We start from the raw sequence: 14,845 nt of genomic DNA on the forward strand, positions 1-14,845 counted from the left end.
CAGTCCAGAGTCTAAAGATACTAAGGAGGGGAAGGACCAGGGTTTCTAGCTCCCTAGGTAATATCACCTCCAAGGGACGCCCAGTCAGCTTTTCCTCTGACCTTGGGACTGTCCAGTCCAGAAACCCCCTACTTTCTGGTCCCTAGGGGAAGATTGCTCGGCAGGAATGAAATTTGTAATCCAGTCTCCAGCCAGCCAGTTCTCCAACCCAAGGGGCTGGCTGGCATATTGGGGGACAGCTCCACTCCTTTGAAAGACAGCAGAGCCAACAGTTTTAGAACTGAATGCTTTCTTTCACTGTTTGACCTTGGACAACGCCCCTGATGCTGATCTTCCTAGATTCAGTTTTTCTAGGAATGGTCCTTCCACCGTAAGGTTGTTGTGAAGACTAAACAAGATAATTGGTGAAAGACCCCCTCCTACAGTCCTGGGTAGAGGTGAGCTGTCTGGTTAATTTTTATTCTATTTATTTAATGTGGCACTATGTTAAAAAAACAATAACTTTAACAATTTTTTTGCTTATTCATTTTTTATTACTTTTTTGGGGTGCATGTTGATGATCAGACGACGTGGAAGGTGTCCCTTCTCTCCTTCGACTGCGTGGGTCCTAGGGATTAAGTTAGTGGTTAGGTTTAGTGGCAAGCACCTTTACCTGCTAAACCAATCCATTAGACCTTTAGTAGTAGTAGTGGTGGTGGTGGTGCTGCTGCTGGGGGTGTGTGTGTGATATGGGGGTGGTACTCATGGCACAGGACAGTTTTATGGCATTATTCCTTCATGTGGGTTCCGGGGATTGAACTCAGGTCATCAGGCTTGCAGGACAAGCCATTCACTCACCAGGCTATCTCCCGAGCTGTGCTAACTCCTTTAATCCTCAAGAGAACACTTGTGAGAGACAGGAAGTGTGACCGCACCATCCACAAGCCCAGAGTGGTTAAGTGCCTCTCCCAAAGCCAAACAGTTAAGACAGTGTGACTCTCCTCTTCTCTCCTGAAGCCAATGGTGAAGTCAGAGCTAAGACAGTGGCTCTCCTCTTCTGCTTCTCTGCTTTCTTCTTCCCATCTCCAGTCTCAGAACAAACTGAAGTAGAAGAGAGGGATTTTACCTCGAAATCTTTGCTCTCTTTCACCCTGGTGGGGTAGTGAGGGTACTGGGGTACAAAGCTGCCAGGCTCCAACTCTACACCAGACCAAAATGTCTCTCCTCAGAAGATGCCCTCGTTGGCTAAGTCCCCTTGAGATGGATCTAATGTAGGACCCACCCTGAAAGCAACCCCAAACACCCTTACATCTGGCCAGATGTCTGCCCAGGCTCCTGGGACCAAGGCAAAGCAGAGCTACCTGGAAAATAGAGGGAACTGCCCTTGCACAGGGTTGGAGTGGGGGTAGGGAATCTGGGGAGGGTAAAGACACCAGCACCTGCAGAGCTTCCGGGCCTGCAGAGCCCTGCTTCTGCTCCCACGCCTCTGAGGACAGAGAACGAACTCAGCTGAGCTGGGCTGCTATGGTCCATCAGCTCTGACTGGTTGGTATGCTTCCTTGGGTCCAGATGAAATCTCTTGAGTAATTTCCTCCCATTAGTCCTGTCTGTACCCTCGGGGCCAGCGCTCCTCCAGCCTGCAGACATATGGAGACCGGACTTTTGGCTAGAGGAAGCTCCAGGCACTCAGAATGTTCTGGATGCTTCTGCTAGCAGCAGAAACAGGTTTCCTAGCCCTCTAACCTTGTCTCTGCCCACGATCATGGCACTGCGGCTACTTGCCCGATTGGTGCCACCACCTCTAGGGGCTCACCCCCGCCCCAGTTCCTGATGGCTTGGAACACTGATAGTGATTGCCAATGGCCACTACTTGTGCATGCACCTGCCCTGAACCAGGCACCGGAGCAATGCCTCCAGCAAGAGCTCACCCTATCTCCTCAGCTCTGATGGACAAGTATCATTTCTCATCCCCACTTAAGATGGTTCCAGGTCTTGCCCACAGTGTGTGTGTGTATATATATATATATACACACGTGTGCGCACATAATGTAGTGTAGTGTGTATGTGCATCCATGAGCGTGTGGCTGGAAAGGCAAGAGGATGTTGAACCCCTGTGAATGCTGGGAAACAAATTCAGATGCTCTGCAAGAGCAGTAAATGCTCTTAACCACTGGGCTGTCTCTCTAGTACTTTTTTTTTTTTTTTTTTTTTTTGAGACTGGGTTTCTTTGTGTAGCCCTGGCTGTCCTGGAACTCACTCTGTAGACCAGGCTGGCCTTGAACTCAGAGATCTGTTAGCCTTTGCCTTCCAAGTGCTGGGATAAAAGGCGTGTGCCACCACTGTCCCGCTTTTTGGCTTTTTTTTTTTTTTTTTTTTTTTTTTTTTTAGACAGGATCTCATGTGCTTCTAGGCTGGTCTCAAAATATATAGTAGAGGAGACCTAAATTCCTGATCCTCCTGTCTCCACCTCTCAAGTAATAAGATTACAGACATGCGCCACCATGGGGATCAAATCTGGGCTTTGTACACGCCAGGTAAGCGTCCTCTCTACCAACTGAGCTACATCTCCGACCCTTCCCTTTTCCTCCCTTTCTCTTTTGAGACAGCGGCTTGCTCTATCTCTATTCCTAAAACTGTCCTTGAACTTGCTATACACACCACACTGGCTTTGAACTCAACACTTTCCCACATCAACCTCTTCTGTAGCTGGAGTCACGGACCTGTGTCTCCACAGTGACAGGCCAGTGTCCAGCTCTTGATCACCAAGAGGCAAAGACAGTGACCAGCAGATAAGGGGACTCACAGGAACCCAACCAAGAGCCTGGGATGACCTGCCTGGCTTCAGTGCTCAGGGCCATGGGAGCTCTGTAGACCTGCAACAGTGGGGGTGCTTTTGGATTAGGAAAAGACTATCTGGGCCTTAAAAAATACAAAGGCCTCTCGAACACCATAGAGATACCAACTAGCAAACTGGAATGATAACACAGTACCTCTGTGCGGTGGCTACATCCTCTAGTGGCGAGCATGTATTAACCACCAAACGATGCATGCATCCCATTGACAATCAGAAAAGGCAGAGATGAATGTTCCACTAAAGTCAGTGAGATAGCCCAGCCAGCAATGACCCTTACTCTCTAAACATGGTGACTGGAATTCAATCCTGGAGACTCAGAGAATGTGAAAGAATCAACTCCATAGAGTTGTTCTCTGACCTCTGAGTGTGCGTCATAATACACACACACACACACACACACACACACACACACACACACAGATGATAATGATGGTGATGATGAAGGTGATGTCTGGCTGTAGTTAATTAGTGATTGATGGCAGTTGGGGGGGGCAGCCCGCCGTGGGTGGTGCCATCCCTAGGCTGGTGCTTCTGTGTTCTATAAGAAAGCAGGCTGAGCAAGCAATGGGAAACAAGCCAGTAAGCAGCACTCCCTCCATGGCCTCTGCGTCAGCTCCTGCCTCCAGGTTCCAGCCCTGCTTGAGTTCCTGTCCTGACTCCCTTTAATGATGGATTATGATATGGTCCAATGTGTAAGCCAAATAAACCCTTTCCTCTCCAACTTGCTTTTGGTCATTGGTATTTCATTGCAGCAATAGAAACCTTAACTAGGACTGGTGGAAATCCAGAACAATTGATAGAGTGCTTGCCCAGCAAGCATGAAGTCCTGGGCTCACTCTCAGCACCACGTAAATGAACTGTGGTGGCATGGGTCTGTAACCTTGTATTCAGGAAGAGTGGGAGGTGAAGGTCATCTTTGGCTACCCAGTCAAAAAAAAAAAAAAAAAGGAAAAAAGAAAAGATCCAAAGCTGGAATGATGGTTCACACCTACAAGCCAGCTTTTGGGAGGTTAAGGTGGGAAGGATTCAGGTTTCTGGTCAGCCTGGACTTTATAGTACATTCCAAGTCAGTGTCAGCTCAAAAGGAGAACACTGTCCACATCAGACAGACAGACGGACAGACAAATATCTAATGATTTCTCTTGCCTCATGAGACATTCTCTACTTCAGGGGCCTGAGCAGTTCAAACCAGTATTGATATGGGTGCATAGTCTTGAAGTTGATGGCAGCTCCCACATCCAGGCAGGAGCTTGGATAATTCTGGCCCCAGAGAACACAGAGGAATTACTGGAATTTGCTTGTCAAGTCCCTGGTAGGCTAGGGACCCAGGCACAGGCCTGGGCCTATTCAGTTTTAGGATGATCAGTGTGCATGGCAAACACACCAGACTTCCTGTGCTGTTGCTGACCCAGGTCATTCCTTCTGGTGAGTGAATTTCAGGTCCATTCATTAGGAATCCAGTATGGGATTTGGCTGTGGGAAATAGTGGTAAGAGGCTCTCGGAACCTGTAGGACAGATTCCTTAATTCCCCCTTAGTTCTGGGGGGTTTCATTAGTACAAACTACATAGCTAAAATAGCTTTATTGTTTAGTTTGTTTGGTTTTTGTGTTTTTCGAGACATGGTTTCTCTGCATAGCCCTGGCTGTCCTGGAACTCACTTTGTAGACCAGGCTGGCCCCAAACTCAGGAACTTGCCTGCCTCTGCCTCCCAAGTGCCGGGATAAAAGGTGTGCGCCACCACTGTCCGTCCTTGGTTTTTTGTTTGCTTGTTTGTTTTGTTTTTAAGATTTATTTATTATATGTAAGTACACTGTAGCTGTCTTCAGACATCTACAGTATGCATAGGGCATCAGATCTCATTACAGATGGTTGTGAGCCACCATGTGGTTGCTGGGATTTGAACTCAGGACCTTTGGAAGAGCTCTTAACTGCTGAGCTATCTCTTTACCACCACCCCAGCCCACCCTTGTTCTGTTTTTCAAGACAGGGTTTCTTCGTACAGCTTTGACTGTCCTAGAACTGGCTCTGTAGACCAGACTGACCTTAAACTCACAGAGATCCACATGCCTCTGTCCCCTGTGGCTGGGATTAAAAGTGTGTGCCACTACCACCTGGCTGCTTTTTAAAGACAGGTCTTTTTACGTTTCCTGTCCTATTCTTAAACTTACTATGTACCTCATGCTAGTCCTGAACTGTCTTCCTGCCTCAGCCTCCCAAGTGCAGGAACTATAGCATGTTTTATCAAGCCATCTTTCTTCCTTTTTCTTTTTCTTTTTTTTTTTTTTTTTTTTTTGGTTTTTCGAGACAGGGTTTCTCTTTATAGCTCTGGCTGTCCTGGAGCTCACTTTGTAGACCAGGCTGGCCTCGAACTCAGAAATCCGCCTGCCTCTGTCTCCCGAGTGCTGTCTTCCTTTTTCTTATAATTATTTTAAAACACACATGCACACTCACACACATACACATTTGTTGTTGTTGTTTAAGGCAAGATCTCATGTATCCTAAGATGATTTCCTACTGGCTATGTAGCCAAAGATGACCCTAAGTGTAAACACACACACACACACACCTTAGTATTTATTATCTGTGTATAGGTTTTTGACTGCACGTTATGTCTGTGCACCATGATCCTGTTTGGTGCCTGCAGAGGCCAGGAGAAGATGTCGGATCTTCTGAGATTGGAGCTGGACAGTTGTAAGCACAGATATATGAGTGTAGGCTGAAATAGCCCGTTCTTTTAACCAGCTCTCACATGTTTAAAAACGTGTGTGTGTGTGTGTGTGTGTGCATAGGCCAGGGGACAATCTCAGAGGTCATTCTCAGGCACCATCAGCCTCCTTAGGGACAGGATGTCTCTTCAGTCTGGAAGTTCACCGGGTAAACCAGAGTGGCTGACCAGAAAGCCTTAGTTTCTGGGGTGCTGGGAACTAAACCTGGAGCTTGGCTCATGCTTAGCCAGCACTGCACCAACTGAGCTACACCCCCAGTTCCTCATCCTTCCCTACGAATGGAAACATGGCTCCAGGACTTGCTGCTACATCCCTAGGCAGCTGCATTGTGCCTCTGTACCACTGCTGTCATGTGTGCTGCAGACACACACACACACACACACACACACACACACACACACACGAGAGACAGAGACAGAGAGAGAGAGAGAGAGAGAGAGAGAACACACGCAGCTTCCAGTCTGCCTCAGGGATTGTGTCCAGTAGCTCTGTGTGCAGAGAGTTCACCCACAGGGAAGAAACCTGCCCAGAGCCTGCAACCACCCTTCAGGCAGTTGTGGCAAGTCCTGACAGGATGGCAAGTGGGCTGGCAGGCCAGAAGAGGGCTGCTCTCTGCCTGCTCCTGAGTCTCTCTCTGCTGTAATTTACTCAATCCATCTGGGGCTCCTTTGAGCCATTTTCTGGAAATGCCACATTTCAAGGATCTCCCAGTTAGGAAAGGTCAGGGAGTTCACGGGGGCCTTTCATGTTAAAGGGACTTGAAAGGAAGGAGAGGAAATGTGGATTTTCAGCCTTAGCTATGATTAAGTGGGCTCAGGCCATGAGAACGGTCGGATGATTTACATGGCATTACATGAAGAGCCAATTAGCCTAACAACTTCCGAAAAATATCGAGCTGGAGAGCACCCATTTATTAGTGTTGGAATGTACCAGGCTTTGTGCTGAGCGCTTTCCTGGGAGACAGTGACTCACCCCGTCGTATGCTGGTATAAGAGAGATGCAGGCCCAGATGGCCAGCCATTCCACCCGTGAGGATGGATGCTGGCGCTGAGGCCAGTGACCTGCCCTAGGTCCCACGGGGGGGGGGGGGGGAACCTCTGGAGCTTCCTTCCTCCAACTGCAGAGCCTGGAGGGTTCCTTTTATGCCAGCCTAGGGAGGACCGGCAAGTTCACCAGGCTCATTTGCATAACAATAGGCCTACCACCTGTGGCTGGGGCCACAGAAGACTTGGCTCTCCCTAACAACTGGTCTGGTCCTCCAACTCTCTGGGAACTTCCAGGGGAGTAGCCACCAAAGGCCTTGGCCACTGGAACACATCATTCTGAAAGATCTGTCACCGCTCTGAGACCGGATCCTCTGTAGTGAGCCTGGGGCTGACCGTGAACGTCTGGTCCTCCTGCCTGTACCTGCTGAGAGCTAGAACTGAGAGGGTGGTGTGTATGAGCAGCCATCCTCAGTTTATGTGGGATCAAGCCCAGTGCTTCACACAAGCTGGGTAAGCATTCTGTCAACTGAGCCACGCCCCCAGCCCTCTAGTCCTCCATAGCCTCTCCCTGAAAGAAGAATCACCCTTCAAAACCAGGTTTAGTAATTTTTATTAGTGATAGCTGGTTCCTCAGTAGGTTGTCTGCATATGTCACACAGCAGATAAGTCCCTTTCCAGCACTCAGGAAGCAGAGGTAGGCGGATCTAAGGATGAGGCCAACATGGTCTACAGAAAAATGATTTCCAGGAGAGTCAGGGCCGCACAGGAAAACCCTGCCTCGATGTGGGTCAGGAAGCCTCTCAGCCTCTCAGGGGATATGAGCATGGCAGTTAGGTGTTGGGTCTGGGGACTGACCACCAGGAGCTGGAAGCTCAGCTCAGCACCCTCATTTTGAAGCTGTGACACCTTGGGTGACTCAAACAACCTCTCTGAGCTTCAGTTTCCTCATTAGTAAAATGGGAACAATTGTCCCCATATCTCAGAGTTTAGTAACGATTAAATTAGGTGATGTGTGTGAAGCTCCCATGGATGCTGGCAGGCTGTAATCGCCTAGTATATGAGGTCATCTCTCCAGTGATGGTCACAGAACTGGTGCTATCTAGCCTTCTGCTGGGAAACACCTGCCCATTCATTTATCTATCTATTTATTTATTTTTATTTTTCTTCAGATAGAATCTCACTATGTAGCTCAGGCTGGGTTAGCGCTCCAAACCCTGGGGGTTTTCCACACCAGATGACTCTCACCTCCACCTCTCTCCCACTCCCCACCCCTAGGCCTCTCGGACCATTCCGGGTCTCTCGACCTCCTGTGCCTGCACTCCTTCCTGTTCTACCATCTTGTGTGAGTTTACATCAGCTGCTACTCAGCGAGCCTTTACACTATGCTCAGTGTGGAAGCGGAGAACCCCCCCCCCTCCTCAAGCTCCTTTTCTCCCCTCTTGCCTCCCCCTCACTGCTCATCCCTAGGGGGTGAGGCTTGGAGCCAGGATGCCCCAGGGCAGTGGATCCCAGGAAGGGGGGATTTCACAGCTCTATAAAGTCATCCAAAGAAACTGGGGGATGGGAAAGCTAACAAATCAGGAAAAAATATATTTTCTCATGCCAAATATATATATTCACTATCATTTGAGGATAGGCTACTTCTGCACCAATAAAGCCCAAAGGCCTTGTTCTTTGATAAAAGGGCAATACCAAGCTGGAAAAAAAAATTACCCTGGAGGGCCGAATCACACCTCCCCTGCCCTGACTTTTCTTCAGAAATTCGACCCCCAATGACCTGTGTCAGTTGAAACTTCATGGTCTGCCAACCATCATGGAAGCGACATTGCCAAAGTTGGAGTCGTTTATAAACACAGGAGGATCCGCTGCGCGTGGGTTTAGGATGCTCTCAATTTCTGTGCAACTTTCTCAGAGAAGGGCTCACCCCAAAGTTAGCCGGGACAACCTCGGACCTGAGGTCGTAGCGGGAGGCCTCGCCCCTGGGCCCTTCCTCTCCTGTAGCTTTCCATTGGAGCCCCTGCCCTGCCCCCCAATCTAGAGAAGATGGGGTCAAAATCAGCAGCAAACTGGCACCTGCGGAAGAAGGACTTTAGAGGCGCCAAGGGCGGGGTCTGCACCGCATCTCTATTGCCAAGCTCAGCATTAATGGCCAAGTCCCCCATCGCTGAGAAGGAGGTGAAACGGGCATCCCGGCTGGGAGCTGGAGGACTCAGAAGCCCCGCTGGCAGGGCGCTGATAGGATCTGAGCGCTGAGAAGCAAGGCCTGGTCTCTTTGATCCTCCGCCAGGCAGGCTGGGCCTGGACCGGGAGGGGCGGTGCGGCTGTCTTCCGGCCGGCTTTGCGCCGCTGCCAGGGGTCCTGTGGGGCCCGGAGTCGAAGAGGCGGCCAGTGTCCTCCTTCACAAATTACCCACTGTTGTTTCAACTGCTTTCCCAAGAGGTGGAAGAGGTCTACATTGACTCCAACACCGAAACGTGCTTGAGGCGGAGGTGTGCCGCCTTCAATTTACTGCATGACCATCCAAAGGGCCTAGTGTCTTACAGAAACAGTGACCGGTCGCGGTGGATTCGACCCTGGGTGCCAAGGAGATGCCACTGAAGACGCGGCCTTAACTAGCGTCTGAGTCAATGGGCTCCGGATGCAACTTCCCAGACTGAGCAGCTGCCTAAAGACCCCAAGAGAGAATTTCGTGGCCCACGTGGCCGCCGGAAGTCTCAGTTCCTGGACAGCAGGTTCTAGGCGTCGAACTTAGTTCAGAGAGTCATAGCGGGCTGGAGAAACCACGTGAGTGGTCATGATCCTTCCTCGCCTCGAGCCACCACATGTCATATATTTATGGTGTTTGATTTGCACATGCAACAACAGGCAGGCGCTCAATAAATGTGTGAGGCGCTAATGCTTGTGCCTATGTGGGCAGGCTGTCTGGAATAAGGTCCCTAATCGGCACAGGGGTGATCAAAGGGGCAGGTGTGTGTGTGTGTGTGTGTGTCAGGGTCCATCTAGCATCCCAGGGACGTAAGAAGCCTCCAGATTAAGCAGAGGATGCTGTTCACACCAAGGTTCCAAGTCACCCACAAGTTCCATCGGTCTAAGGAACCACCTTCTCCGCAACTTGGACGCAAGTTGTGGCTGTCTGATAGTTAAGGAAATGGAGTTCCACAGTTTAGTAAAAGGTTAGAGAATAGCTCGAGGAGAGCGAGCCCTTTAAGATTATGCCCAGTGGGCCTGTCCCGGTCTCTCCAGGGAGGGGAGGGCGGGGCCTGGGGCGTTAGCCCCTCCCACCGCGGCCCCGCCCCGGCGCCCGCCCCGCCCCCGGCTCGCTGCCCGCGGTGCCTTTGATGTTCCGACCCGCCGGCTCCCAAAGCTGCTGTGCCCCGCGCCCTCGCCCCGCGCCCACTGGCCGCTCAGGCGGAGTCAGCGTGCGCTCCGCCCGCCGCGCTCCGGGCTCGGAGCCCCGCACCCTGGGCTCGCCGCCTCCCCGGCCGGCTCCGCGCCCCGCACCCGGCGCCCCGGCGGGCGCAGCGCACCATGCCGCAGCTGGACTCGGGCGGGGGCGGCGCGGGCGCAGGCGACGACCTCGGCGCGCCTGACGAGCTGCTGGCTTTCCAAGACGAAGGCGAGGAACAGGACGATAAGAATCGCGACAGTGCTGTGGGCCCCGAGCGGGACCTGGCGGAGCTCAAGTCCTCACTGGTGAATGAGTCCGAAGGCGCGGCCGCAGGCGCTGGGGTCCCGGGTCCCGGCGTCCGAGTACATGGAGAAGCCGAGGGAGCGCCCGAGGTGAGCCCGGCCCGCTCCTCCCCGGAGGACCTCGTCCCGAGTTGGTTTCGTGCGGACCCGCCCCCCCCCCCCGCCCGCCCCGCGGTCCTCGTGGGTCCCATCTCTGGAGCCCCTCCTGTTCCCTCCGCTCCTCATGGCCCCTCTGCTTCGCTTTGCAGGCCCTGGGACGGGAGCACACTTCGCAGAGACTTTTCCCGGACAAACTTCCAGAGTCCCTAGAGGACGGTGAGTTTTTGCGCGGCTGGGGAAGAAGGCGCTAGAAACGGGGGTAGGGGTTTAGGGGGCGGGTTTCCCGGGCGCCACTGAGCTGGAGTCACTTCCGGTGCCCTGACCTTTATAGGAGTAAACAGACCCCCGCCATCTCCGCCTCCCCTCCAGCCCAGGTGACTGACTAATCCTTTGCCTTGAGGAGCAAGCCTTGGCTAAGGTTCCCAAGCAGGAGGGTGGGGTAGGGAGTCAAGTCCTGGTGGCTAAGTGGAGGTCTGGACTCGGGGGTCTTTCCTCAAAAACTTGGCTTTGCGGATATTTCCACCCGTTCGGAGGTCGCCGTTCCCTGTCAAGTCACGAACTTGAACGGGACCCCTTGGCAGGGTTTTGTTGTTTTTTTTTTTTTACCCCTCCGGAGGAGACAGCCTTCAGCCCTTAGGAGCAGCTGGCTGGGCTGGTGTCTGACCCAGCTGTGGTTTTTCCAGGCCTGAAGGCCCCGGAGTGTGCCAGTGGCATGTACAAAGAGACTGTCTACTCTGCCTTCAATCTGCTCATGCCCTACCCACCGGCCTCGGGAGCAGGGCAGCATCCGCAGCCTCAACCCCCGCTGGTAAGTGACCGAAGCAGTCAGGCCCTGTAATGGGGCTGGCTACCTACTTGCCTACGCAGGTGACGCTTGGACAAAAAAGGACTTCTCTGCCCAATTCCTAGATGCTCTTGCCCAGTTCACATCCAGAGGAGTCTGACCCAAAAGGAGATCTCTGAAGGAGCGCCCGGGCTCCAGTCTTTCTCACTTGCTGTCAGCCTTTGTCTTCCCAACTTGCTCAAGCAGGTGTCTGTGTTGGCCCACGGTGGGGTTGTGGATGGAGGTCTCCTGAAAACGTTTTTGAGCTGAGCCCATGCCATTCCCTAGTGTAATGTGCATGCTCTGAGCTAGAGCTCTGTGGTTAGCTTTTTTTTTTTTTTTTCCTTCAGAGAAGCAAGGGAGCTCGGGTGTGAGAAGACTGGGTAGGAGACCTAATCTTTTCCATTGCCCAGTTCCACTGTGTCCTGACTGCCGTGTATAAGTCCTTGCTGAGGATCCTTGACACATGGTGTAGGTTTTGAGCGGGCTGGGCTGCTCTCGCACACACCAGGAAAGGTTTGCTAAATGTAGGACAGATCAGGGTGTTGGTTAGGGGTCAGCTACGTGAATCAGTGTCAGGCTTGGTGACATGGCTGTATTCATCATGAGCCATGGCTTTGGCCCTTCAAGGCAAGCAAAGTGTGAAGGGCTAGTTCTGAGCTGGGTAGCAGCCAAATATGATTTTTGAAAAGTTCTGGGGTTCCTGAAAACTACTGGGATTCCTGAGTGTCCTCAGTCGGGAGTTAGGGTGTACAGGAAGCATGGAGGTCTGTTGGGTGTAGCTGTGAGCCCAGTGCAGGTTGGAGCCCCAGGGTAGAGCCTTGGATGGCGAGTGGCAGACCCATGCAGAAGGCTCCCCGGTAGAGGGGTAGGATGGGGAGTCTAGGCCACTTAGCCGAGGGAGACCTGGTAGACTTTGGAAGTGGACTCCATTCTTTACCTGTAAGCTGTGCATGTTGACGGAATGGTCTGTCTGTCTGCCTTTCTGCTCTGGGATGGCTTCTGTCTGTCTGTCTGTCTGCCTTTCTGCTCTGGGATGGCTTGGTAGATGAGGTGCTTCTCTTGTATGTAAAGAGGTGGCTGGCTCCTGACACTGCCGCTTGACAATGACACATGCTCTAGATAGAGACTTGTGCCCTGTACAAACAGTGCTTAACCAAGACAATCTTTTAAAATCCCCTAATGGGTGTAAAGCCATCTGGGGGTCAGTTGGCAGAACCTCCCCCTTTGAAGTCACTGGCAAGCATTGTCTGGGCTGGGACTAGGCTCACTATGGTAGCTATAACGAGACAAAAGGCAGAGCCCCCAGAACCTTGCTGGCAAGGTGGATGTTCAGGACTGTACAGCCACACGGGGAAAGGGCAGTGTGGTTTGGAGGTTTACTCACAGATTTAGCCAGAGGCATAAGCTGCCCAGAGCTGCCGGAGGTGGGGATGAGTTAGCGGCATGACTGTTCAGCCTAAGGGTAAGGGTGATGGATCTCAGAGAGGTCCAAGAGCAGGAGAATGGTGGATTCCCACAGTCAGGACCAAAGTCACCTAGCTTAGGGCTCTGCATATTTTGCTTTGGGGGGGGTCCTTCTCAAGCTACAACAGATGAATAACTACATGTCACTGTTCCCCTGCCCTCCTTCTCAGCCACTGCCCTTACCACTGCCTTCTGGTAACATGGGAGAGGGAGAGTAGGCTCTGGTACTGACTTTCCTGGCTGCTGAGCTCTGCTGAGCAGAGTAAGAAACAAAGACAGTATCAGGGGCTTGTGCTGGAGGGGTGCTGGGTTAGGGACATAGATGCGTAGGAATGCAGAGAGACTATTCGTTATATATGTGTGTGTGTGTGTATACGCATGCATGCACTTGCACACACTTGTGAGTGTGCATGTGTGTAATGTATATGAGGGCAAGCACACCCGGAGGATAACTAAAGTTGGCTCTCTCCGCTGTGACAAGAGTTCTGAGGCTGGAACTCACACCTTCAGGCTTGCACAAGTTGGGTTAGCTGCTAAGCCGTCTTCCTGGCCCAAGAGAGAGTCTCTAGCAAACCTGAGAGACCGCGCAGCAAATAAAGGTCAAAAAAGTAAAAGCAGCTGGCAACTCACGAAGGACTGTGGGTGTTCCGGGGATAGTCAGCTTTTACACAGCAGAGTCGGTCATCCCGTGTTTGGGGGAGCACATCGTCACCTGACTTCAAGGCTCACACGTGGTGCTGGGAACGACACCCTCATTCTCTTAACAGGTAAGGAGTGTCCTGCAAGGATCTTGGGTGCAGGGAGTCTTTTGCCCAGGCTGAGCCTCTCCCACACTTCCTCTGTAGGAAGACAGACAATATGTCGGTCATCCCTGCCTATTGGCCTTGGAGCTAGGCCTCCGCTCTCTTTGCCCAGCCTGGCCTACGGGCATACAGGAGATCAGCAGTTATGCTGAGATGCCTAAGACCAGTGGTTAGGCCTTCCTAGGTACCAGGGAAAGTCTGCTCCAGGGACCCTCTCTGCCCTGTCAGTGGGATGGCCACATGGTTACATCAGAGACATCTATCTAAACAGGTCAGCTTGAGCCTGGCCCAGAGCAGTGAGCCACGTGACCGACCATAGCTAACTGTCCCAGAACGTGGACTCACCCCTCCCTGTCCAAGTGGCCTTTTTGGCATTTGGTTTCCTTTACTCCTTCTATGGGAATGGGAAATTGGTCAGAGTTGACCCCTTAACTGGCGAGGTGGGGTATCTCCTGTAGGCTTGTAGGCAGTTAGTGGCTTAGGCCAATCGCCATGGATGTGTGAAAGTTTTTTGGTTTGGCATTCATTCATGCATGTGTGCATGCATGAACGCGAGAGTTGTTTCCTCCCTCCAGCACGTGTGTCCCAGGGATCACACTCAGGTTGTCTTCTCAGGCTTAGCATCAGGTTCCTGTGTGCTTTTTATCTTCTTTCCTCTGATTTGAGACTCAGAACAGAACTGGGGTACGGAAGGAGGGGACCTAGCTGATGTGCTAGACTAGGTGCTGGGGGCAGGTGCTGGTGTGAGTGAGGTATTCTGTAGGGAAACTCAGGCAAGAGGCTTTGCGTGACAGTGCTATCCCAAACAGGACAGAGACAACATGAGTCTTTGGCCTCTTCTGTGGGCTCTTGTTGGAGCCTATGATCTGAACCGCTTAAGAGCCCTTTACCCTCCAGATGAATGTGATTCAAATGGTAATATCCAGACCAGAGAGACAGGGCAGCTTAGGGGTTGCAGGTAGCTGAGAATGGAGCAGAGGGGTGATTGCTAGTGGCTGTGGGGTTTTTCCTGGGGTGATGAATATGTTTTTAAGTGAGATGGTGACTATTGCGCTACCTTACATATAGCTACTAAAAGCCACGAATTTAGACACTTAAAGTGGTGTATTTTATGGCTTGAGAGTTATGTCTCAACCTTTTGGGGTTTTTTTTGGTATTTAGTTTAGTTTTGTTCTGTTTTCTCAAGACAGGGTTTCTCTGTATAGCCCTGGCTGTCCTGGAACTCACTTTGTAGACCAGGCTGGCCTTGAACTCAGAAATCCGCCTGCCTCTGCCTCCCAAGTGCTGGGATTAAAGGCGTGCGCCACCACTGCCTGGCTGACTTTTTGTTTTTTAAAGTGAGGCTTTTGGCCATGGCAGGGGCTACATTTCCCTGTCCCTAGTCCCCACAGCTCTCTGCTACTTGAATATGTGTTCC

General features: G+C 51.8%; 1 protein-coding gene across 6 annotated transcripts in view; it reads left to right on the plus strand.

Annotated features, from left to right (window-relative positions):
- The first annotated feature begins 9,909 nt into the window (after positions 1–9,909).
- Tcf7 (transcription factor 7) overlaps positions 9,910–14,845 on the plus strand; it is a 30,763-nt gene continuing 25,827 nt past the window's right edge. For all 6 annotated transcript variants that reach the window (XM_029483044.2, XM_021176650.3, XM_021176652.3 and 3 more), the window contains exons 1-3: positions 9,910–10,326; positions 10,485–10,551; positions 11,019–11,143. In XM_029483044.2, the coding sequence (XP_029338904.1) occupies positions 10,075–10,326; positions 10,485–10,551; positions 11,019–11,143 (444 nt within the window). In that variant the 5' untranslated portion in view covers positions 9,910–10,074. The remainder of the gene's footprint in view (positions 10,327–10,484; positions 10,552–11,018; positions 11,144–14,845) is intronic.

Source organism: Mus caroli, unplaced genomic scaffold (assembly GCF_978045245.1).
Source record: "Mus caroli unplaced genomic scaffold, Mus_caroli_1 scaffold_13, whole genome shotgun sequence".
In the NCBI taxonomy this organism is placed as follows: domain Eukaryota; kingdom Metazoa; phylum Chordata; class Mammalia; order Rodentia; family Muridae; genus Mus; species Mus caroli.